Source organism: Suncus etruscus, chromosome 5, assembly GCF_024139225.1.
Source record: "Suncus etruscus isolate mSunEtr1 chromosome 5, mSunEtr1.pri.cur, whole genome shotgun sequence".
NCBI lineage: Eukaryota > Metazoa > Chordata > Mammalia > Eulipotyphla > Soricidae > Suncus > Suncus etruscus.
In genome coordinates this window covers 93,789,519-93,813,785 of record NC_064852.1, presented here as the reverse complement: position 1 = coordinate 93,813,785, position 24,267 = coordinate 93,789,519, and the positions used below count along the sequence as shown (strand labels likewise).

General features: G+C 40.4%; 1 protein-coding gene and 1 non-coding gene across 3 annotated transcripts in view; one reads left to right on the top strand and one right to left on the bottom strand.

Moving 5' to 3' along the window:
• RAPGEF4 (Rap guanine nucleotide exchange factor 4) overlaps window positions 1-24,267 on the top strand; it is a 344,824-nt gene that overhangs the window by 51,511 nt on the left and 269,046 nt on the right. For both annotated transcript variants that reach the window (XM_049773530.1, XM_049773531.1), the window contains exon 4: window positions 20,777-20,923. In XM_049773530.1, the coding sequence (XP_049629487.1) occupies window positions 20,777-20,923 (147 nt within the window). The remainder of the gene's footprint in view (window positions 1-20,776; window positions 20,924-24,267) is intronic.
• LOC126010429 (U6 spliceosomal RNA) lies at window positions 915-1,021 on the bottom strand. Its single transcript, XR_007496459.1, has one exon. It is a non-coding gene; the product is annotated as a U6 spliceosomal RNA (small nuclear RNA).

Below are 24,267 nucleotides of genomic sequence, written 5' to 3'. Positions count from 1 at the left end.
ATAAAAATAAAAAATGTTTTGTGCTTTTTGCCTTTTTTTCCCTCTTGCAATGGCACAGTAAATATTGGGGTCATTCGAAAAGGAATTCACTTGGCCTAAGAGATATGGGGTTTCTCCACCCTTGGAGTATATTGTCATGGGATTAACTATAGACTCCATTCAGGTTCATTTACTCTCCCCTTGGTGCTTTCGTGGTATTTGGAAGGCTTCTGCTCCTCCCTGGGTGATAAAATCAGACCTCTGTATCTAGAGATCTCAGTATCTGCACAAGTCCAGGAGTGGGACTTATGATGAAGTCTTTCTTTGTCGTTCTAGAAGTTCTATTCCCTCAGTGTCATTTTAATCCATCTTCTGTGGTTGGTGGTCTTGGTCTTTGCACTGATCCTAGGATGGAACCTAGGATAGCGTCTTTCATTGTGTTTCCAGAAGCCCCATTCCTTTGCAATTGTCTCAGCCAGACCTTTGGAACTGGGGATCATGGTTGTTGTGCAGGTCGTAATTCAAACCCTAGACTGGGGCTTTTTTATTGGTCCCAAGATATATATAGTCCAGTCATGGTTCGAGTAGCCAGTCATCTGTAAATTGCGATCTTGGCTTTTGGACAAGTCTTCTGATTTTTGTCTTATCATTAGCTGGTGAGGTAGGATAACCTGCTCTTAGGTCAAGTTGTTCCCATTTTCCTTGTCAGGATATCATATTAGAGTTGGCACTTGTTGGTGGCCCAGCAGTATTAAGGATGTCCCGGTTGGGATTTGTTTCCCGTAGCTGTTGTGAAGAACTTTGTCGTTTCTATGTCTGGGATCCAGGGTTCAAGGCTGGACGGATGGTGTCTAATCACCTGGGATCTAAGTTGGGTCTGCATGACATATTTTCAAGGTGGGAGATATCCCTGTATTGTAAACAAGTATGAGTTCAAAAATATGGAACGCTTCACGAATTTGCTTGTCATCCTTGCGCAGGGGCCATGCTAATCTTCTCTGTATTGTTCCAATTTTAGTATATGTGCTGCCGAAGCGAGCACTGGTCCCTTCCTTTCTAATAAATACCTCGGATCTCAGGAAAATGCGCTCTTGCATTTCTGGACTTCCCACTGAGCTTCCTGTTTCTTAGGAACTGAAGACTTACGTATTGGAATTCCTGATCCCTTTTCTGAAGACTTATGTATTGGAATTCCTGATCCTGTTTCGTGTGTGTGTGTGTGTGTGTGTGTGTGTGTGTGTGTGTGTGTGTGTGTGATTTCCTACAATGACATTTGCTTCAAGACCAGTGTCTCCAGTGTCCTGGCTTTGGAACCTGAATCCTAACTCTAGCAGTAAGGCACTTTCTATTTTTTACATGTGACTGACTCTATTTTGACCACTGGCATCCTATATGATTCCCCTAACTCCTCCAGGAGTAATCCTTGAGCACATTTGGGTGTGCCCAATCTCCAATACCCCCCTAAACAAAAGCAAAACCCAGGGCATCATACATGCAATGCATGTGCTCTTCTATGGGCACCCCATTCCTTATCTGTTCCTATGTCTTTTATGACATCATTTATCACTCTCTCTTTCCCACAATAAAGAATTGAATTCCTGTGTTAGGTCACTGAGTCTTCTGTGATTTCATTACAGTGTTAGCATCCAAATATAAGTTACATGGGCACATTACCCCTCCTTCCAGTAATTTAGTTTCTGTTGGGAAAGTCAAAGAATTGCATTACATGTTACAACTTCCTGTTGAGTAAGGGTGGATGTAGATCAAGAGAAGGGAGAAACAAGTCTTCCTGGGTTTCTTCTTAGGCCTTTCTTCTACCTGGTATCCTGACATTTCTTTTCTAGAGCTGATTGTTTTGTGGAATACAGGCGAAAGGTGGCAACATAATCCCCTAAAATCTCTCACTGTGTCTCTATCTTATCTTTTCTAGGGTCGACTTGATTTCCTTTATTTTCACTGCCACCCCTGAGAATGTTGGCATCCTTGTAGATCAGACTCATGACCTTTCTCCTTCCTCATATATTTGTGAATACTTAAAATTGAACCTATATTGAACCTATATTGAACCTCTTCCACAGTTGCCCCCTTTTTTTCTCTATATTTCTTTAAGATTGTTATAATTGAGCATCTGCAATTTACAATACTGTTCATCATGAGTTTTCTTGAAAATAATTCCAACACCATACCTATTCTCTCATATTTTAAGTGGCATTGATATGTTAAACCTTTTAATTTAGAACCCAAGATCTAAAGACAGCCATTAAGCTTCATTTTAAATATGCTCCAAGTGGGTCTGATTAATAGCACAGTGGGTAGGGCATTTGTCTTGTACCTGGTTGATGGGTTTGATCCTCGGCATTCCAAATAGTTCTCTGGACCTACCAGTAGTGATTCCTAAGTGCAACTCCAGGAGTAACCCCTGAGCACCACTGGATGTCGCCTGAAATCCTTCCCTCAAATGTTCCAAATCTTCTGTCCATTAATTTGGATTCAGGTAAAGACTGAGGAACAGTATCGTATAAAATTGGGAAGAATCACCAAGAAAACAAATGCAAAGAATGTGGCAGAGGGAGAAATCATTTACAGTATAGTAGCATAGTTAAGACAGTGCTTCTGAGCCATTTTCACTTATAATACACTTTAGATGTGGAAAACATCGATGACATACTGGATTTAAGTTTTATAGAAACTTGTTGGCAATATATTGGAGATGTTGGAAGTTTAAAACTAAAGAGAAGTATCTTGGCAAATTGTTGGTGAGGGGGCATTTGGGTTTGGAATATAGTTCCCCATATTATGTGTGTTCTATGGATGGTTAGTCTCATGCTATGCCCCAGTCCTAACTAAGCCATAAGTAACTTCTGTGCGTGGAAAGTTTCTTTGGGGACTTCCTGGACCTGCCTTTGTCCCTGCCCCCAACCCCCTTGCAGGACCAGTTTTCTCTTGGATTTTAGAAAACTGGTTTTTGATTCTTATAAAGTACCTTAGTTTCTTAAAGGGCCTAAGATAAACTAGTATTTCTAGATCTTTGCTGCATGCTGGGCAGTGTTCTAAGTACTATTTTCTCTAGTCTTGAAAATTTTTTTATTGAAATGACTTTTCATACATATAAGTTCAGGGATTTATTATAAATCTACATCAGTATGTATCACATAAAGGTCATTTCCAACAGTTCAGATTCTATTAAGAGGTATCTAATCTTTGACTTCACAGCAACCTTCTGAGACAGGTGCTATTTTTGTTCGCATTTTGGTGGAGCAAAAAGGCCTCAGTAGATAAATGTCGGTGCCCTCGGGTAGGTGTCTAAACAGGTAGGGGTCTCAGCAAGAACTCTCTCTTTTCATTCATTCATTCATTCATTCATTTACTTATTTATTTTTGGGTCACACCTGGCTACACTCAGGGGTTACTCCTGGCTCTATGCTCAGAAATCGCTCCTGGCAGGCTCGGGGGACCATATGGGATGCCGGGATTCGAACTACCGTCCTTCTGCATGCAAGGCAAATTCACTACCTCCATGCTATCTCTCCAGCCCCTCTCTTTTCACCAAAAGATACATAGAGACTGTTGTAAAGAAGTTACATGAAAGCATGCACCTTCCTCTCTGGACACTGTTATTCTTAAGGTCACCCCTTTTAGAGGGTTCCTTACCAAGTACCCATACCTAAAGACTGTTCCCAAGTCTAACTTAACATCTCACTTGCAGAGATGTGTGGAGGGGACAGGTAGAGAGGACATGTCTTTTCTTGCTCCCCTGGATTGTTGTGAATAAGGATAAAGTGGGGGAAAAAGTAGAAAGGTGAGGAAAAAGGAAAAGGGGGGAATTAGAAAGAGAGAAAGAGGAAAAGGTAGAAAGTAGAGAAAGCTGAGAAGGAAAGGAAACCCCAAGAAAGGGAATGAGAAATAATAAGAGAAATAATTAAAAATAAAAAGAGCATGTGTACCAAAGTGACGAGGACTATGGTCAGCAATGACATGCTGATATGTCAGGTAAGAGAGCTGGCGTGGGAGTTTGATGGTATTATAGCAGAATTCGACAACTCCCAGAATCATGCTCTGGACCAATTATCTTCAACAGGGGGTTCCAACAAAGAATAGCTGAAAAATCTGTGGTACTGAGATATAGTTAGTTTTTTTCTATTTTACTAAACTTCTGACTTTATATTTTAGTTGTAAATTTGGCTTCAAATACAACAAGATAGTTTTTCTGAGCATTACTCTCTTGTTTACAATTTTGAGAAATAACTAGCTTTTTTTTCTTTTTTCTTTTTGGTTTTTGGGTCACACCAGGCAGCACTCAGGGGTTCATCCTAGCTCTATGCTCAGAAATCACTCCTGGCAGACTTGGGGGACCATATAGGATGCCCGGATTTGAACCACTGCCCTTCTGTGTGCAAGGCAAATGCTTTACCTTCGTGCCATCTCTCCAGCCCCGAATAATTAGCTTTTTAAAAAAAAAATTTTTTTGAGATCACTGCGAATTACAAGTCTTTTATAGTTGTATTTCAGGCATATAGTGACAGTGAATTAGGGCCATTCCCACCATCAGTGTTGACTTCCCTCCACCAGAATTCCCAGCATGCCCCTGTACCTCCACCCTTGGCCTCCTGGTCTACCAGTGTAACAGGTCCATTTTGTGTTGAGCTTGTTTTAATTTGAATATCTTGATTCTATTGTTGACTTTGGTTTGAATATTTAGTTCTGACTATTTTTCCCACCCAATGCACCTGAGATCACTTGGCCCCTGCGCCCCCACTTTTTTTCTTTTCTTAATTTGTAGAAAGTCATAGAAAGACGATGTAAAACAAAGTGAAGGAATCACTTGCTTTATACCAAGCCCACAGCTGACTCCCTCGTGGACCTGAACCCTCCGTGTCAGCCAGAGTTTTCTGAACTGGTTTGTATAATCAAGATGAAAGGTGGAGTGAACACTTGGCTACCTGATGCCTCCAGCTTTTCATCCTCCTGAGAAAAGCCTCAGATAGACAGAGAGAAGGACAGGGTATGGGTCCATCCAGCCTTATGGGAGGAAGAAGAGAAGGAGAAGGAACAAGACAGTGGAAACTTCTTCTATGGCTAGATGAATGAAAGGGAAGAAGTAAGATGTCACACCTGTTTATGCTAGGTCTCTGCTACCCTGTTATGTGGCCACTTTGGGGCAATGGCTCAGCCAGGTGGAATGGTGCTCTGTGTAAGCTACAGAGACATAAAGATAATGACAAAGTGTGTGTTTATGTGTGTGTGTGGGGGGAGTGATAAATGAATGGGAGGGTAATAAGTAGGTGGAGGAATAGGGAAGGAATGGAAAAGGAATTGGGAGTATGGCTGGTTAGGCTGTAGATTTATGACAAAGTTAGCAGTGCTATCTTTAGTTTAAAAGTTGGATCCTCAGCCAGAAAATTTTTTAACTAGACAGTGCTCAGGGCTATACTCCTGGCTCTGTGCTCAGGGATCACTTCTGGTGGGGTTCTGGGACCATATGGGATAGTAGAGAATGAACCTTGGTTGACATTATGCATGGCAAATGCCCTACCCAATGTACTATCTCTCTGGTCCCCTCAGATAGGCAGTTGCTATTCGGCAGTTGCAGAATGTCTTCTGTTTACTCTTAAGACTTCTAGTGGTTGGATAAGACCCACATTATAAAGGGTACATTATAAAGGGTATATTATAAAGGTGCACATTATAAGGGTAATGTGCACCTGCTTTCCTTAAAGTCTACTGATTATAAATGTTAATTATCATTTAAAAGTACAGCAAAGTATAGACCATTTGGAGACCCAAACTTAACCCTCAGACATGTCTATGGGGAATGAAGTGGTTGGTCTGGGCCCTAAGCAGAGCAACCAGGCTAGATGTGGAATTCGACCCTAGGAACCTGCCACACCCTTCCAAATGTCTTCCTGGTGTCACATTACAATGAGCTTCATGCAGGGTGTGTGACCACCCTCACCTTTTCATACTTAGATGCTATTTATGTCCAAAAGTTAGACCTGGCTTATCAGAGACACATGCGATGAAACGAGGATTTGAATTCATGGCCAGCACATACCAGATTTCATGTTCTTCCTGCAGCTCACTCACAAAAGCAAGTGATCAGGGAAAGAAGTCAGTCAAGAGCAGGTGAGAATAAAGAGACAAGAGGAAAAAGCACAGAGAAGCAGTGCTCTGAGAGGAAGATGAGATTACTTGCTGGTCTGCCTCTCATTTCCTTTCCCATCTGAGGTCTAGAATTCAGAGGACAGGATGGTAAAAGAAAATAAAAAACTTATCTCGGAGTTGGAATTTATCTCGGATTAGCTGAATTTGAATGGTTGGTGAAGGAGCAGGAAGAACTGGTGGACCTGGAGCGCCCTCTACTGGCCACTATGTGCAAAACACTTTAAAAGCGTGTTCCACTTTCCTACCTTCCCCTGACCCAGACCTTACCTTTCCCAGGTAAGCTCAGTAACTTGCGTAGTCACGCAACCCTGTGCTATGGGAACCAAATTTCTGTGACTCTAGAACTCAAGTTACTTTCCCCAGTGGTGGCAGTTTAACAACCAGAGGATAAGAAAAAAGAGTGGGGGTGCTGAGCCAGTTTAGGAGTTATGACTATGGGACAAAACTTTGGTGTTCAGGGCCTTTAACAACCCCATGACCCCCACTGCATTTGCCTTTCCAGCCCGGAACTTCACACCTCTTTTCCTTTAAGCCACGCCATGCCAGTATGTGAGGAGGCTGTGCTGGTGGGGGAAACCCTCATATCACTTCTGCTACCCCACTGCAGCTCTTTCTCCCACCACCTTTTAGAGGTAGGGATGGATGGATAGTTAAGTTAGCAGAGCTCCTCCTTGCATGCCTTCTAGGACAGAGGGTTGCCATGGAAGTGTGGGGTATGAGGATAGGGTCTGGAGGGGAAGTAGAATGGTTAAAATTTAGATGTTGGGAACCTTGAGAGAAGCAAAGACCTGATTTTCATGAAGAGAAATTCAGTAGTTTCACTAGCTAAAGAAAGATCACAGAAGGAAGGAAACACTTTCCAGCATCTAATAGATTATCTTATACTGTACTTTATTTTTATTTATTTATTTTTGGTTTTTGGGCCACACCCGGCAGTGCTCAGGGGTTACTCTTGGCTGTCTGCTCAGAAATAGCTCCTGGCAGGCACGGGGGACCATATGGGATGCCGGGATTCGAACCAACCACCTTAGGTCCTGGATTGGCTGCTTGCAAGGCAAACACCGCTGTGCTATCTCTCTGGGCCCTGTACTTTATTTTTATATTATACATTTATTGCACAATTTTAACTTGATAGTTTTTAAAGACTATCCTAAGTTCTTTATATGGTGATGAGAAGATACAACTATATAAACTTTAATATACAAAGCATAAATATTTTATTTGACTTATAAATTCATATTACCTTCCTGACTGATACTACTTTTTCTCCCTTGCTACAATTTCTTTATATAATTTTTGCTTACTAGACCACATAACTGTTTCTTTGTTTTTAGGCCAAACCTGGCAGTGCTCAGGGGTTACTCCTGGTTCTAGTCTCAGAAATTACTCCTGGCAGGCTCTGGGACTATATGGGATGTGGGGATCAAACCTGGGTCAGCCACATGAAGAAAAATATGCCTCATCTATTGTACTATCGCTCTGGCCCCACATGGCTCTTTTGCCCTCTGGTAGTTAGTTTGGCAGGTTGATCTGGAATTCTTTATTGGGGTTGATACTTTTAATAGTAGTATCTGGCAAGTCTTGTGGTGGGTAGTAAGTTTCATGGCTTACTCATACCCAATTCACTTAGTCTTCAGTTTGAGCTGCTCTGTTAAGTAGACCCATGTGAGCTACATGGTATCCAAGTGACAAGAGCCAGTGGCATGAAGTATCTCTATGGGGTTCACCATGCATATACAGTACCAATGGAGTGGTGGTGTCTCAAGGGCTCCAGATCTTTGAACTAGCTTCCATACTCCCAATCCAAAGGATGAAAGAGTGGATTGAAAGGGATTGATAAAATTTAAGGGATGGAATCTTCCCTGAGAATAGGGCCCACGTGATTTTTATTCTCATTAGAATGAGTAATACTAGTAATATGGGCACGTATGTTTCTCATTTGTCTGTTAATATATTTATAATTATAAGTGAATATGAAAATAAACTATAAACAAAATGTTTGTTAAAAACAGTAGGTTTATAAAGCTTGCCCTATTAGATAGCAATGTGCAACTTGTGTGTGTGTGTCTGTTTTTTTACATATACATGTGTTTTAGAGAGAGACTATTTTTTCTATGTATATTTTGCAGATGCGAGACTTTTATTTTAGCCTGGAAAATACCTAAATCCTAAGTACATAAAAGATTTAAATAAATATTTACATTAAAGCATTTCCAGAAAAGAACTTCTTTCTATACCACCAACTCAACTGTGAAAGAATTCTGGTGAATACAACATCATGATATAAAACTAGAGGATTATATTAGAGAGATTAGAGAAAATAGAGATAATAGATAATATAGCATATTAGAGAGTGATCAACTTGTTGTAGAAATATGACCAAGAGTCAGACTAAGTTAGAGAGATTAGCGGGAGAGTCATATTTTATTTACTAATGCCAACTTCACTTGACTAATATCAAAATGGGCTAAGCCCTGAGCTTAGTTCACAAAGAACTTATATGGGTTAGTTACAGGATACACTTATTTTGGGGGGTCAACTTTTTCTAATATATAGTATATATCTAATATCTATATATCAATATATATAATATATAATATATAGTTATTGCTAATGTATGTCATGATTGGTACAAGCAGCGATTCATATATTTTGTTTTAGTTTCATATAAACAGCTACTAATGGTTTCTTTAACAAATGGTTTCTGTTGCGTAAGCAACCAGATATGTCTCAAACTTCTTTTCTGGTCTGGTTATAGCTTTATGATTTATAGTCTATTTATATTTTCCCATTCCTAGAATGGGTAACTCAGAGGTCATCCTCCAGTTTCCTGCTCCTCATTTTCCCACTATCTACTCATTAAAACATCCACATCTATAAAACAGATGTGGATATAAAGATTTAGTACTTATCTAATGTAGCCCACAGTACTTAATAAAATAAGACCTTGTGTGAGGTCCTCTCTCTGCCAGTTGATTGTTGTGCGACCTGAAGTGAATTTTTTTCCCTGCAAGTTGGAGATAAGACTTTTCCTTGAGGGGCTGTTGTGATAAAACAGTGGTAAGGCCTTGAAGAAGGCTGAAGTAGATTTGATCCATGGCTCCCCTTATGGTCCTCCAAGCACCACCAGGAATGATTTCTAAATGCAGGGTCAGGAGTAATGCCCGAGCATTGCTGGGTGTGGCCCCAAAATAAAATAAAACAAAATAAAGAGTTTGTACCTTGAATAAGTTAATGTATAAAAGGCCTGATATAGGTTGTATAAGTTTCCTGAGATTGAGAGATAGTATGGTGAGGAGGGTGCTGCCTCTTTATGAATCTTACCTTGTTCGATCTCCAGCATCCCATATGGTCCACTGATTCCTTCCAGGAGTGATTCCTGAATGCAGAGCCAGGGGTAAGTGCTGAGCACCTCCCAGTGTGGTCTCTGAGCAGAAAACCAAGAGCCAACAATAAAAAAATAAAAGAATATACTTTCTGTTGGATATTTTGGGTATTGTTTATTTTGGGGTTTTGGGTCACACCCACATATATTTAGGGCTTACTCCTGGCTCTCTGCTCAGAGATCATTCCTGGCAAGGTTTCACATTCTGGGGATTGAACCCAGATTGGTTGTGTCTTAACCCTGGTATTTTATTTCTGATCACATTGTTTTTTAATGAAATATTTATTTTATGATTTTTTTGGGTTTTTTGTTTGTTTTTTGTTTTTGTTTTTGTTTTGTTTTGTTTTGTTTTTGCCACTCCCAGTGGTGTTTAGGGCTTATTCCTGACTCCTGTGCTCAGAGATTTCTTTTAGTGGGGTTTGAGAACCTATATAAGGTGCTGGGAATTGAACCCAGCTTGACCGCATGCAAAGCAAGCTTCCCACCTACTTACTGTATTACTGCTTAACATATATACCCTGTGTGTGTTTGTGTGTTTGTGAGCACGCTCGCGCGTGAGAAATATATGCAGAAAGAAAAGTGAATGAGTAAAAGGCTGTTGGTTGCAATGCCTGCAGTGCTGCCATATTATCACAAGAGGGCAGTGTTAGAATAGACAAAATGCAGGAAATATACTTGTATTGGTGAACGTTATTGTTCAGTCATTTCATGAAACCAGAGAAGCCTATTCTCACCTCTGGCCTTGGCCCTTACTTTATCAGACATCTCATCTGTCCTATGAGGTTCTCTGTCCATTTGTGGCTCAATTGTACAAAATTATCTCTTACTGTTTCACATTCAGAAGTGAAACAATGTGCTTTTATTCACAGTCTCCACAGCACGTTCCATTTCTGCATGTAACATTTGAAGGGCAGGCAGGGTTCTCCATCATGATAATGTTTCTTTTACCTTGTCCTTGTCTCTCTGCTTGAATCTTCCCTCCACTCTGTTTTCACGCCACTATGTTCAAATAGAGAATGATGCAGTCATCAGGACAAGTTTTCAAATATTGTGTGAAGCATATAGCTTGGTAAGGAAGGAAATCCTGCCCACCTGATTGGTCCACCATCTGTCACTGTTTGTGCTCAGGTCCTACTGTGTCAGGAGCCCGAGGCAGTGCCTACGTAATGCTCCTAATTTTGTTGGTATTTTTTTGCTTGGGGAGGTGCAAGAGTGAACCACAGCATTTCCCCAATGATGGGAAAAGGCTCTGAAAGCAGCAAATCTGGCCTTTTCTGTTTGTTAGGAAAAAGCTACATTTGGGTTGGAAATAGTTTGCCTTTATGCTTGGCAGAAATAAACAATTCTCTTGACAGCATACATATATATTGTGTTGATAAAACTCAGAGATTAGGGTCCATTAAATTTTTATTTTAAGTCATGATTCGGAGCACTCAGGAAATTCCAGTTCCAAATTCAATCTTATGAAATAAACCTATGCACTACCAAACTTAATGGCAATTATTGCCTAAAGTAAAAATGGTCAGATTATTTGCTTTGTAAGAATTCATATTTTAAGGTCTCCATGGTCAGAGGAACAACTTGTTCCTTGAGGTATAACCTGATATCTATTCTAAACAAAAAATAGGTTCTGAGACATTAAATTCTTCTGGAATTAACCCTTTAAAGCCACAGAACAATAGTTGCTCATGATACATTTGTTCCAAGACCAATTCCACCACCAATGTAAAATTCTCTCCACCATTGTACCCAATCCCCACCTATTCCCTGTTACCTCTCCCCATAGCCAAATGCTAATCTTACCTGATGGTCAGACCCTCTTACAGATGGGAGGGATCTGTGGTTGGTAGTTAGAGTGGCCTGAGGATAGGGTTGGGATAGACCTCAGCAAGAAGACTCAGCAGAGAGAGGTGAGAGACAGCATGGATGCAGAGGAGCAGGAAAGAGGCTGATTAGCTTAGAAGTTATGTAAAATATGCACATGATGATTAGCTTGTAATAAAACTTTATGTCTCCCGAAACTTCATCTAATTGCTGTGATCATTTCTTCTCCATTATCCTGAACCTACAGACCCTCCAGGTCGTAGTGTCTGCAGGCACCCGGTGAGCCAAGAAAGGCCTCACCATCCATCCATCCATGTACCATTAAGACTATTTAATTGATAATTAATACAAAAATTCCCAAGCCTACCCCTTTGGCAGACACAAAATAATATATTTTATATTTTTTGTTTACAAATAAGTGGCAATAAAATTGTTTTTTAAGAATACAGTAGGTAGCACTTGGCCAACCCGGCTTCAATTCCCAACATCCAATATGGACCCAAAGCCTGCCAGAAGTGATTTCTGGACACAGAACCAGTCATGATCCCTGAGCACTGCCTGTTGTGGTCCCAAAACAAAAGCAAATAAAAAAAAGTACATCAACTAGAAAATTTACCACAGAGATTCTTATATATAGTATTGACTGTTACTTATTTAAAATCTATTAGAACATCTGTAATTTGTGAAAGTTGGAGTTAGCATCTGCTCATCCATATTTGCAAAGCATGTGTTTCTTAGCTCGGCTGTCAGTGACACATTGCCAGCAACCATCTCAACACCATTCCAGTGTTCATTCTAGTGCCATGTTTATGATAAAACAGACAAATAAAATGTCTCCCACGAGAATGCCTGCTTTAAGAAAATTTGGTGCAACATAATTCAGATGTACAAAGCAGACAAATTAAGGGGTGATTAGTTGCAGTACAAAAGGATTCTTTGATTTACAGCAGGATTGTCAGAAAGATTCCTTTGAACACAAGCTCCCCTAGAGGGCTGAAGTGTTTTGCAGATCATTCAAGCCACTTGACATCCAGACTGGGGGACAGAGAAACTTGGGATATAAATGTTAAAAAGCTGCTGCAAGTTGAAGATTAACACAAAATGAATATAGAGATCCTCTGCCTTTAAAATAATAGAAAACTAGGGCCCAAGGGACAGTAGAGCAGGTAGAGTGCTTGCTTGGCAAGCGTGATCAATCTCCGATTCCCCATATCACTCTCACTAGGAGTGATCTCTGAGCATAGAGCCAGAAGTAACCCCTGAGCACCCCCACTTCAATAATAGAAAACTCAATTTGCTTATTAGTATGATAGATAACATATATATATATGTAGGACTAAGTCAGAAATAATCATTTTCTATTGTTTCTGGAGCATCTTCCACATGCAATAAAGCATGCAGGACTCTGTATGTTATTTTATTCATATAGAGCCCTCCTGATTGTTTTATAAGAAAGATTGTGTTCGGGGGCCGGGCGGTGGCGCTGGAGGTAAGGTGCCTGCCTTGCCTGCGCTAGCCTAGGACGGACCGCGGTTCGATCCCCCGGCGTCCCATATGGTCCCCCAAGAAGCCAGGAGCAACTTCTGAGCGCATAGCCAGGAGTAACCCCTGAGCGTCACAGGGTGTGACCCAAAAACCAAAAAAAAAAAAAAAAAAAAAAAAGAAAGATTGTGTTCATGATACCAATGAGGATCATGGGGGACTGTTCCTAAATCACAGGCTTATTGAGCATATGAGATGATTTTGGCTCTGAGGCTTGTGCTTACCTCACTATGCTACATCAAAAGGATATTCCCCCTGGAGCATCAAAGAATAGCTTGGAGACTCCAAATCCCTTTGTGTGCCACCAGTGTGACTTTCATTGACATCATTAATAACAATGTTGATGAACAGACATATCAGATGCCCCTGTTCCATGGGACATCCTGTACTAGTGCCTGCTTCAGAGACCAGTAGGCAGAGGAGGAGACAGAGAGGGTCCCATGGTGGAAGTGAAAGCTGTTGTCTCTCAAGATGTCATGTTGAGGAATGTTAGGTAGACCTGGGGAGGAAGTAGAGTCATCTCAGTTACCCTGGCAGCTCATTCCTTCCCATGTTCTCCCCAGACCAGGAGTATAGAGAAGGGCTGAGGCAGTTCTAACAAGGCACCGCATGATGTTTGGTTCTAGCCAAGCAGTTGGGTAACAGCAGTTCCCCCCAGAGGTGTCATTGGGCACTGGGCTGAGGAGATGCCACAGCAAAACCTTGAGAGGCACCAACTCACTCTGAGAGGAGTGAGGGTCCCTGATAGGGTGTTAGAACAGAAGGACACAGTTCCTTTTCTCCAACAAGTGCAGAATGCAGCTGAGCCATGGGTCTAGGATCTCCAGGGAAGGAGCATATATGCCCATGTGAGTAGGATTTTCAGCTGATAATTTTTTTAATTATCTTTATTTAAACACCGTGATTACAAATATAATTGTAGTTGTATGATTACAGTCATGTAAAGAACACCCCCTTCACCAGTGCAGGATTCCCACCACCAATTTCCCAGATCTACCTACTCCCCACCCCACCCACACCTGTACTCGAGACAGGTTTTCTTTTTCCCTCATTCATTCACATTGTTATGATAGTTTTCAGTGTAGTTATTTCTCTAACTGCACTTATCACTCTATGTGGTGAGCTTCATGTCATTAGCTGCACCTACATGGGAGGATGGGGGGAAGTAAGGGTTGGGACTGAGGCAGTAAAATATTAGAAATGAGCTTTGTAGGGCAATATCAAGGTCCCAATACAAGATGGATATTATGGATATATAGAATTTTTGCACACAATACTATCAATATGAAAACAAAGAGAAAAAATTTCCACTGACTGTCCCAACATAAACCAGTGCTAGAACAGCCTGCCCTCCTCCCAGAGCGCATTCCCATTAGTGTAGGGAGAGATAGGGGGAAAGCCTGTTGACCCCTATAGAGTCCACCTAGACCGGTGCCCAGGGAAAGATTGAAGTCCAGGGGAGAAAAACCCTATACCTGGTAAGAGCTGGTCTCCAGAATCAAGGAGGAAATCGGAAGCCAAATGTCTGCCCGCCCTCCTCCCCATGCACCTCCCCCCTGGAGTACAGAGGGAGGGGGGAACCTGAGGACCACTAAGAGTCCACCTGAACCCACTTCTGGCCATCTGAGCTGGCACCCAGGGAAGGCCTGGAGTCAGGGGAAAAAGACAAGGATGGCTGGGGGCCTGCCAAGCCTCCCAGCACTCCCCAGTCAGCTGGTGATTTGTTTCCCTCTATCTGAGACAACCGGCCTGAACTGATATGCTCCCCTTCCAGGAAGGAGTCTGGTAGGTCCCAATATCCGAATTAGGAGTGACACTAGGTTAGAGGAAAAGCAACACTGAACGTTTTTTGTTTTTCCTGGTACCTCAGACTTCTTAGGTACACATGCAATCTATATGTTGGCTGACTGAAAAGAGAATCTGTTTGGGTTCTAGTAATACCTTACTAGATTTTTCCCACAGACTCTCAGCAAGAGATATTCAAATTTTATGACAATTTAAGAAGCATATGGAGTTGTAATTTGACAGTTTCAAGTCTCAACTCTTCCACTTATGAGCCACATTTGTGGGTAAATTGTTGAACATATTTGAGTGTCATATTTCTCAACCCACAGAGTAGCATTAACGTTGCTGATGCCACAGGATTGTCTCACTACAACAGGCAATACAGTTGTTTTTTAATATAATATAATATTATTTTATAATAATAAAACACAGTTGTTTTATTTTTCAGGTTTCCATTAGGTTAGCTACTTTGCTTTTAGGAAAGAACCAGAAGACTCAGTAAAGGATTTTCTTTTCTTGGATCAAAGGCATGGAGTGAACATCACTGTTTCTATCAGCTGCCATTGGTACATCCAGGCAGCTCCTTCTCCTTACTGCTTCTTGTCAGCTGTGTATTATCCCAGCACTCTGCTGTTACTGTGTGTTGCTATTTATATGTAATTTTATATGATTTAGGCGCTAGGCTCTGGTGACTAGAAAGGCTCGAAAAGGTTTTCATACAAACAAATGATGATTTGTATTCTTGCTTAAGCCATTTGAATTTTGAAAGGTTTTATGGGGGACCATCTTCTTTTGGATAGTGGAGGAAACCTGCATTTACCATATGCTAAACATTTCTGTGAAGTCCACCACTGTGCAAAGCAACTTAATAGATCATCTCCTTTGACAGTTGTGAAGGTTAATATAGTCAATACAGATGGCCCCTGGGGCTGGCATTCGTTCACACTGGCTTGGATCCAGAATACCTTTAGAGACAACAGCAAACTTAGGCTCAGGTCAAGTTTAGCTAACCCATTTTCTTGATCTGAGTTTTTCCAGATGCTGACCAGGCAAAGATTTGGCTGCAAAAGGCTTTTGGGAACCTGGCCCCAGTAAAGCTGAAAGGGAATGGAGAAATGAGGCTAGGAAGGAAGGAAAGTCAGCAAAGTGTGTGACTCAGAGGGTTTTCACTGTAGACTGGGCTCACTGGTCCAGGATGTAGTGAGTCCGGGGGTTTAAGAACTGCCTGCACCTTGCTTATTAGATAGAAGTACACCTTGATGGTTTTAACTGCCTGGCACTCTATTCTTAGGCAAAGCATTGTAGGTGGTGCTCAAGAGAGGAATTTGTACCTGGGTGTGAAAAATGTTCAGAAAACTACAAATGGGGGTGGGGATGTGGGATGTGGGGAGGGATCTGGCAGGACTGGGGCACCAGATGCTAAACCCACCTTTCTACATCAGTGACGTTTAAGTGTTTTAAATCCTCATTTTACTATACTTGAGAGCTTCTCAGAATGAATTTCCATTTTACTAAAAAACAGGACATTCCTTTACTCCTATTAATGTTTCATATTTCCTGCTTGCTTTCTTTAGTCTCTGCCTGTAAATATTTTCTTTCAGGTGGCCTTTCTGAATATTACTCTGCAAATGAGCAAAAAATAATTTCTCCTAAATAAGGATTGAGGCATAGATATTTAGAGGAAGTTACATGGTCAAGAGTGCTTCAGGCACTAGGTAAAGGCATGCTTTAAGCATAGCCACTAGATTTTAGGCTTAGAATTCTGATCTAGATGGACATGGTTAGATGTAAGTGTGGATAAAAAAAGACAGTTCTACATATTGATTCACATTTATCTTCATCACATTTATTTTGCCTTTCAAGATACACACTGAGCAATCTATATGGTATTGCTACGTGAAAGAACATTTGAACACATGTTTCTCTTCTTGGTAATTATTTTCTAAACATATCACAAGAATTTGTCTATAACTCAGAAGTAAACCAGGCCTGCCACCCATAGATTATTAAGGTAGTATTAATCTCTATAGTGAAAAGGAGCCTGGGATAACTTATTCTAATGCCTCAAACAAATCCTTACTTCTTTAGTCCATTCACATAGGAAAAAAAAAACCCTGAATCTGCTGAAATCAAATTTCAACTTGCAGGTAGCTCTCCTGTCTAGTAAGGCTTTGCAGCCCTCACCCCAAGATCAGAACTGATTATCTCCACTTCATTTTCCTTCAGTGTGTAGAGTATGAAGGAAGAAAATTAGAAAGGACCTATCAGTTGTTCCCGGAAATGGGTGAGCACCTTCTTCTTGCTGAGCTCCTAACATAAGGACCTCCAGTGAGAAGAGCAGTCAGCAATACTAACATGGTTTAACTTTATGCGTTTGGGTACTGTTAAATGCTCCAGAGGCAATCCAAGAATCATTGCAGCATTTTGTCTTACATCAAGAGTCACTCACTGGCCAGAAGCAGTCTCCTTGAGGTTTTCTCTGCCTGGCCTGTGTCCTTCTTATTTTAGCTCCATGTGCCTGGGGGTCCTGTGGCTTGTGAAGGAGATTGTTCAGTTCTTAAAAACCTACAGTATCTCAGGAATCACTGAACTTAGTTATTCTTGTGCATGATACTTAAAAAATGACCTTAGATATTTAAACTGTGTGAATAGTGTCAGAAGTATCCATTCCTCTTAAATTTTAAACCATGAAATAGAATATATCCTAGAAAGGACAAATTAGTTTTAAAAATCCTTCCAGAAGGATAGAAATCTTTTAGATAATAGAAACATGAAGCAGGTGATTGGATTTCTCAAGGAATCTGATGATACTCTAGAAATTTTGTGGAAGTTTGTGATTTTATTTATTCTGTCTTGTGTTTTTATTCCTCAGTAGTGCTTAACACAATGGCTATTGGTGTTTCTTTTCTGAGGATGTTTTTCTGAATTTGTTTGCAACTGTCTTTCGGAAAATGTATTAACAGGCTGTTCTGAAATTTTCTGCTGATCTTTTTTTTTTTTGATAGTATTTTTGATAGTATTTTTGAGATAGTATTGATTTTATTTTCCTGAGCATAATTTTATATGGTAATATCAGTGCAGAGGCAATTTGTTATGGTTCAAGGAACTGGATTCTTATGGGCATTTGTTTCAGTAAGTGATTACGGAGCTTCTAACTTGATCTTAATATCATTTGCCTATTATCATGTATTAGCTGCACGAAAAGAAAACTATAATTTGTAACGCAGAGGACTACCCTTGTGTATCTTTCTAGTTGATAATGTCCTGAAAAATTAATGTCCAGGTAATTTCAAGGGGCTATTTGCATTATTCAAAACTAGTTAGGATTAAATCCAAGTATTATCACCAATGTTGCATGCAGAGAGGAAATTGCTTTTTTAGTGTACCTTAAGAAATTTTAAAATCATTGATTCAGAGCCTTTTAATTTTTAATTTCTTATACTGATCATGACTTTATTTAAAAATTAACAAACTTTGATCCATAAATTTCTAAAATGCTGCATCTTAAACTTAGATGGCAAAGACCATATTTTTTAAATATTCTATGTAGAAAACAGACTCTAACCTGTAACTAAAAAAAGCTCCTAATGTTTGAAAAATATCAGTTTAAGTAGAAGGTTATAACTAAACAGATTGACTATTTTGTGAATGAAGGTGTTTAGAATTAAAACAATCAAAAATACATTGAAAACTGGATCACACTAAAGTATTTCTCTTGTACAGTATTTTTATTTTATCTATGAGTTGTTGCTTATACTGTAGGATTTAATTGCTATAGTTTCAAAAGATAACATTTTAGGTAAGATATAAAGGATGCAGGTAAGTCGATATTTATTTAGTTACAGTAAACATTACAAAGTTTTAAGAAGACAAGAATTCCTCAGCTTAATTTGGTTCTCACTAGGTAAAAACAATGAACAATTTCTTTTCTCTGGGAAACTATAGTAATTAATGCCCTGGTCAGTATCCTCGTAATATCTTACATATATCTTCCATGATACTCTTTTTATTTATTTATTTATTTTGGCTTTTGGGTCACACCCGGCAGCGCTCAGGGGTTACTCCTGGCTCCATGCTCAGAAAATTGCCCCTGGCAGGCCCAAGCCTGCCCATATGGGATGCCGGTATTTGAACCACCATCCTTCCGCATGAAAGGCAAACACCTTACCTCCATGCTATCTCTCCGGCCCCTCGTTTTATTATTTTTATTTGTTTTTTATTTTATTTTATTTTATTGTTTTGGTTTTTGGGTCACACCCGGTAGTGCTCAGGGGTTACTCCTGGCTCTATACTCAGAAATCGCTCCTGGCAGGCTCAGGGGACCATATGGGATGACGAGATTCGAACCACCAACCTTCTGCATGCAAGGCAAATGCCTTATCTCCATGCTATCTCTCCGGCCCCTTCCATGATACTCTTAACATGTCTTTTCTAGTCTGTTCTTTCATGTATTCTCCTGGATAGTCTTGGATATTCTGCCTGTTTGATTTACAGCCTTTTTTTTTAAAGGTTGCTGGTTGCTAGTCTGCGTACTTGGACGCTGTTATTACTCTAGAAAGACTGCAGGAGGCAGCATGATACAAAATGTTTGAAATCTATTCAGAGCCATCGTTGGAATCTAGCTGATACTGAAGGTTGTGCAGAAACATCTTGACCTTCAGTCTCCTCATCAAGACAGATTAAAGTATTATTATTTCGGGCCCGGAGAGATAGCACAGCGGCGTTTGCCTTGCAAGCAGCCAATCCAGGGCCAAAGGTGGTTGGTTCGAATCCCGGTGTCCCATGTGGTCCCCCCCGTGCCTGCCAGGAGCTATTTCTGAGCAGACAGCCAGGAGTAACCCCTGAGCACTGCCGGGTGTGACCCAAAAACTAAAAAAAAAAAAAAAGTATTATTATTTCTCTTCTAGTTTCCTATAAATATTTTTGAAAAATGTGTTTCTTTTGTTTTGGAGCCACACCAGGCTATATTCAGGACTTAATTCTGGCTCTTTGCTCAAGAATCATTCCTGAAAGTCTCGGGGACCATAGAGTGCATACTGGGGATCAAACTGGATCAGCCGCATGCAAGCAAGCATCCATTTGCTGTACTATTTCTTCAGTTCTCCAATAAATATTGTATCTGTACTTCTCACTAAAAAATATTTGCTTTCAACTGATTTTCTCCTCTTAAAGCAGATAGTAGTCATAAAAAGAAAAAAAAAAAAACACCTTATCCTCAACAGGTAAAAGCATTGCTAGCAGCTTTAAGATATTCTCAAGTTAGAAATAACTCAAATAACCTAAATAATAATATATAAGTTGTGGCATTTTCATGCAATAAAAAACTATTCAGCAACAAAATCCAAACCAAAATGAGTAGTGATCCTTGCAATGAGATGGATGAACTCAGAGACACTATTTTGCACAATGGGCCTAAAGAGATGGTAGGGGGCCAAGATACTTACCTTGCAAGTAGTTAACCAAGTTTAGACGTTGCTCTATACACATATGGTTTCTTGGGCATAGTCAGGAGCGAGATCTGAAAATACAGTCAGGTGTGTCCCAGTTGCCCACAACCTCCCCAAAACAAGAAGTTAGATACCAGGGGCTAGAGCTGTGGCACAGTGGTAGGGCATTTGCCTTGCACATGACTGAATTCAATCTCCTCTCCCTCCTCCCCCGCATCCCATTTGGTCCCCAAGCCAGGAGCAATTTCTGAATGCATAACCAGGAGTAACCCCTGAGCATCACCGGGTGTGGCCCAAAAACCAAAAACCAAAAACCAAAACAAACAAAAAAAGAATTTAGATACCAAAAAGATTTATTGCCCGAAACCTTTATAATGTGAAGTTCTAAAATTGTTAATCAGAACACTGATTTCCTCTGAAAGGAGAATCTTGAAAGAAACATGAGGGAACTTCAGGAGTGACAGAGGTGTTGTATTCTCTGTGTAGATTTGGGTGTTGATCACATGGGTGTATATAGCCGCCCAAATTGTTGAACTGTGCTACTCAATTGAGTGTTTTATTATGTTCAAATTACACTTCCACTCAAACAAAAGACATCTCTCCCATCTGTGAACTGTTTAATTTTCTAATGACTGGTTTTGGGGATTCTCAGGATGCTGTGACCATCTGCACTCTGGGAATTGGAACAGCCTTTGGAGAATCCATTCTGGACAACACACCCCGCCATGCCACCATCGTTACCAGGGAGAGCAGTGAGCTGCTGCGTATTGAGCAGAAGGACTTCAAGGCGCTATGGGAGGTGAGCCCCAAGGCTTTGCTGTCAATTAGTAGAGTTGCCAAAAAAGAAAGGTAGCTGCCACATGAATAATGGCATTACATGCCAGCCTTAATGTGTTCTGTTCTAAGCTGGTGGATGGAATTTAATTTTCAGAACTTGCTTTGCAAATGAGTGAGTGAAAAAGCCATTTTGACATAAGACATCTTTTTTTTTTAATTTAGTGCTTGTTCAATTTTCTGTAGTCTGACATACCTTATAATTATTTCTTGAATGACCATAGAGTGTTTTGTGTATTTCCCCCTTCCAATTCCATAGATGTATTCTTAACCAGGGAACAAAATACTTTGACATTTTCTTTTACATTTTAAAAATCATCATTGACATGTTCCCTAGTAAAGTAGAATGAATGGGGTTAACATCTGCCTCATTTGAATGCTTTTAAAAAGGATGTGCCTGAAACTAAGGTGTGGGAAACAAGAGAGGCAAAGACATCTGGTGCTTGTCAAATTCCCAAAGCTTTGGTGGCCTAGCAGTGAGTGAAGATCCCTGGTCCTGTAGGACTTTTGCATTTACTGCTGCTTCCTGATGTTTTTTGGGGTCCCATGCTGACAAGAAGTATGGGGAAATAAATGATCTTAGATGCAGCGATGGCAAATGGAGCACTTCAGAAGACTCAGCCAAGCCTTGCATCCTTTGCCCTCATTCCTTTCAGGTCTTCAGTCTTCTGATTTGAACTTGCACTGATTCTTATCTTTGTCCTTGGCTCAGTATGTCCAAGACCTAGCCCATAAAGCTGGCAGGCTTCACTCCTTGTCCCAGTGAAGATAAGATTTTTAACTTGATCTAAAGAGAATTTTGTGTAATCAAATCATTTCCTCCAGTGCCAAACAAATGGCAGATGCATTCCAGGCACTGAGCTGCAGGTATGAGTGGATAAGACTGTGCCTTAAAAGTCCCGCAAAGCCTCAGAAGACTTTGGTGGTGAAACCTGTTACTTTCATTCTTGACAGCAGTGAATAAATTGTGGGGTTACTTGTTTGAAATGGTTCTCTTAGAAAATATTAAAGAGCTCCCACCGGTCCACCAAGTTCAGAGACAAAAACCTAGATTTAGGAAGGAAAAGCTAAAGTGGGGTTGCATGACGTGTGGGGAGAGAGGTTTTCTGTCAATTAAAAGGGACCTCACTTGAAGCAAATAAGCCCTATTTTGGACCTCTCCTTTTTAATGGTAATGGAAAAGTCTTTCCCAAAATTTTTTTTTAGAAAACTGGTTTAAGAAGAACAATCCCCCTCCTTCTTGCTTCTGTGGCAGATATTCTCTGTCTCTCTCTCTCTCTCTCTCTCTCTCTCTCTCTCTCTCTCTCTCTCTCTCTCTCTCTCTCCTCTCTCCCTTTCTCTATCTCTCCTCTCTCTCACCCTCTCTGTTTCTCCCACTCTCTTTCTCTTCATAAAATTTAAATGTCTCCCACAAACTATCTTCTATTAACAAGTTGAATGAGTCAGTCTTACAGTAAAAAGCAGGGACAATGGCACACAATTTGGGTTTTTTTGTTTTGTTTTTTAAAGGGGATTGTGGGGGGAGGGGAGAGTGCAATGGGTAAGGGCAAGAGGGGAACTGGGGACATTGGCGGTGGGAAGTATGCACTGGTGAAGGGTGTTATACTTTTTATAACTGAAACAGAATCATGAATAAATTTGTAACTGTGCCTCATGTTGATTCAATTGAAGAATTTATTTATAAAACTAAAATAAAATGTAGAGGAAAAATAGAAGAAAACTTCATTTTTATAAAACGCAAAGACCTTGCATCACATAGTTGACATAGTGATGATTGTTTCCAGATAGTGGTAACAAAATTATTTAAAAAGAAAGAAAAGAAGGAAGGAAGGGAGAAAAGGAGGAAAAAAGATTAAAAAAATTATAGCAGGGGCTGGAGCTGTGGCGTAAGTGGTAAGGCATCTAGCTTGCCTGTGTTAGCCTAGGACGAACCACGGTTCGATCCCCCGGCGTCCCATATGGTTCTCCAAGCTAGAAATGTTTCTGAGCACATAGCTTGAGCATCACTGGGTGTGGCCCAAATCCTCCCCCCCCCCCGCCCAAATAAAGAGAGATTATAGCAGTAAGAAGTTTGTGAAAGTAAATATATTCACACTATGGTCATTGTCATTCTTTGAAGGTTTGGTGGTAAGCTCTTGCTGCTAGTTGAACATTCTATTACATTATTTGTTTCTGAACATTAGGTGGCTTCAGGTACACCTGGGCATCCAAATTGGTGTATTCCTATAGGAATGACAGTAATAAAAAAAATTGGAGTTGCACAGCTGCAAATGTGGCCACATGGTTCAGGAATTCAAAGCATTACTCCTGATACTTTTGTGGGATGTGTTTTTGGCTGTCAGGACTTCCAGAAGTATGAGAAGGCAGGAGAACCATGTCCACATTCACTCCAAAAATGTCCTGGAGATTTCAGCCCAAATACTGGCCCACCTGGAGTTTTGGTCAGATTGTTGTCTCTGCAGAGAGCTATAGATGAGTGATGAAACAGGGCCTTTGGCAACGCAGTGATAGTGGGTGATGGGTGCAGTAGACGTCACTTCAACAGGGTAATGATTTTGGTTTACCCCTCCCTCCTGAGATTGCCAGCTTTTAGCTGAATGGCCAGTATACTCAAAAATTTTCACATCTTGGTTTACATCTCTCTCAAGAACATAATGAGTCTTTGGAGCTGTCTAAATAAAGACATGGCAAAAAAAAAATCTTTTTAATTAGGATCCCTCAGTACTGGGAAGGAAGTCCCTGATAAGTTGCTGGCTGTGTTCATTAAAAAGATTTATTTAAAATTCCAAATAAATGGAAAATTTGAAAGAATAACACAGTAAACATATATCAGTCTGAACTTTGTTAGCACTTATCATTTAAACATGTTTGTCTCATCCATGTCTTTTTTTCCAAATCAGTTTACTATCTATAACATCTATCATGGTATTTTATCCTAAACATTTACTGTTTATCTCCTGCCACAGACCCCTAGTTCCATGATTATATTGAACATACTATCCTATTATCTAAAATCTAGTCTATAGTTCAAGTTTCTCCAGTTGTTCCAAAGCTTCTTTCACAATTTTGTTGTTTAAAAGCAGATCTAAGAAGGACCAGTCTACGGTAGGAAGCTTGCCATAAATAGGGAAGCAGTGCAGTTAGGGTAGAGAAGGAACTACTATGACAGTGATAGTTGGAACTCTGAGAAAGAACTGAGTGCTCAAAGGAGATAAAGTGTTATGCACAGTACCAATTCATTAGCAGTAGTGCAAACCAGAGTCAAAAAGGGGATAAAAGGCAGGGAGAGAGAAAAAGTGGGGGGAAAGG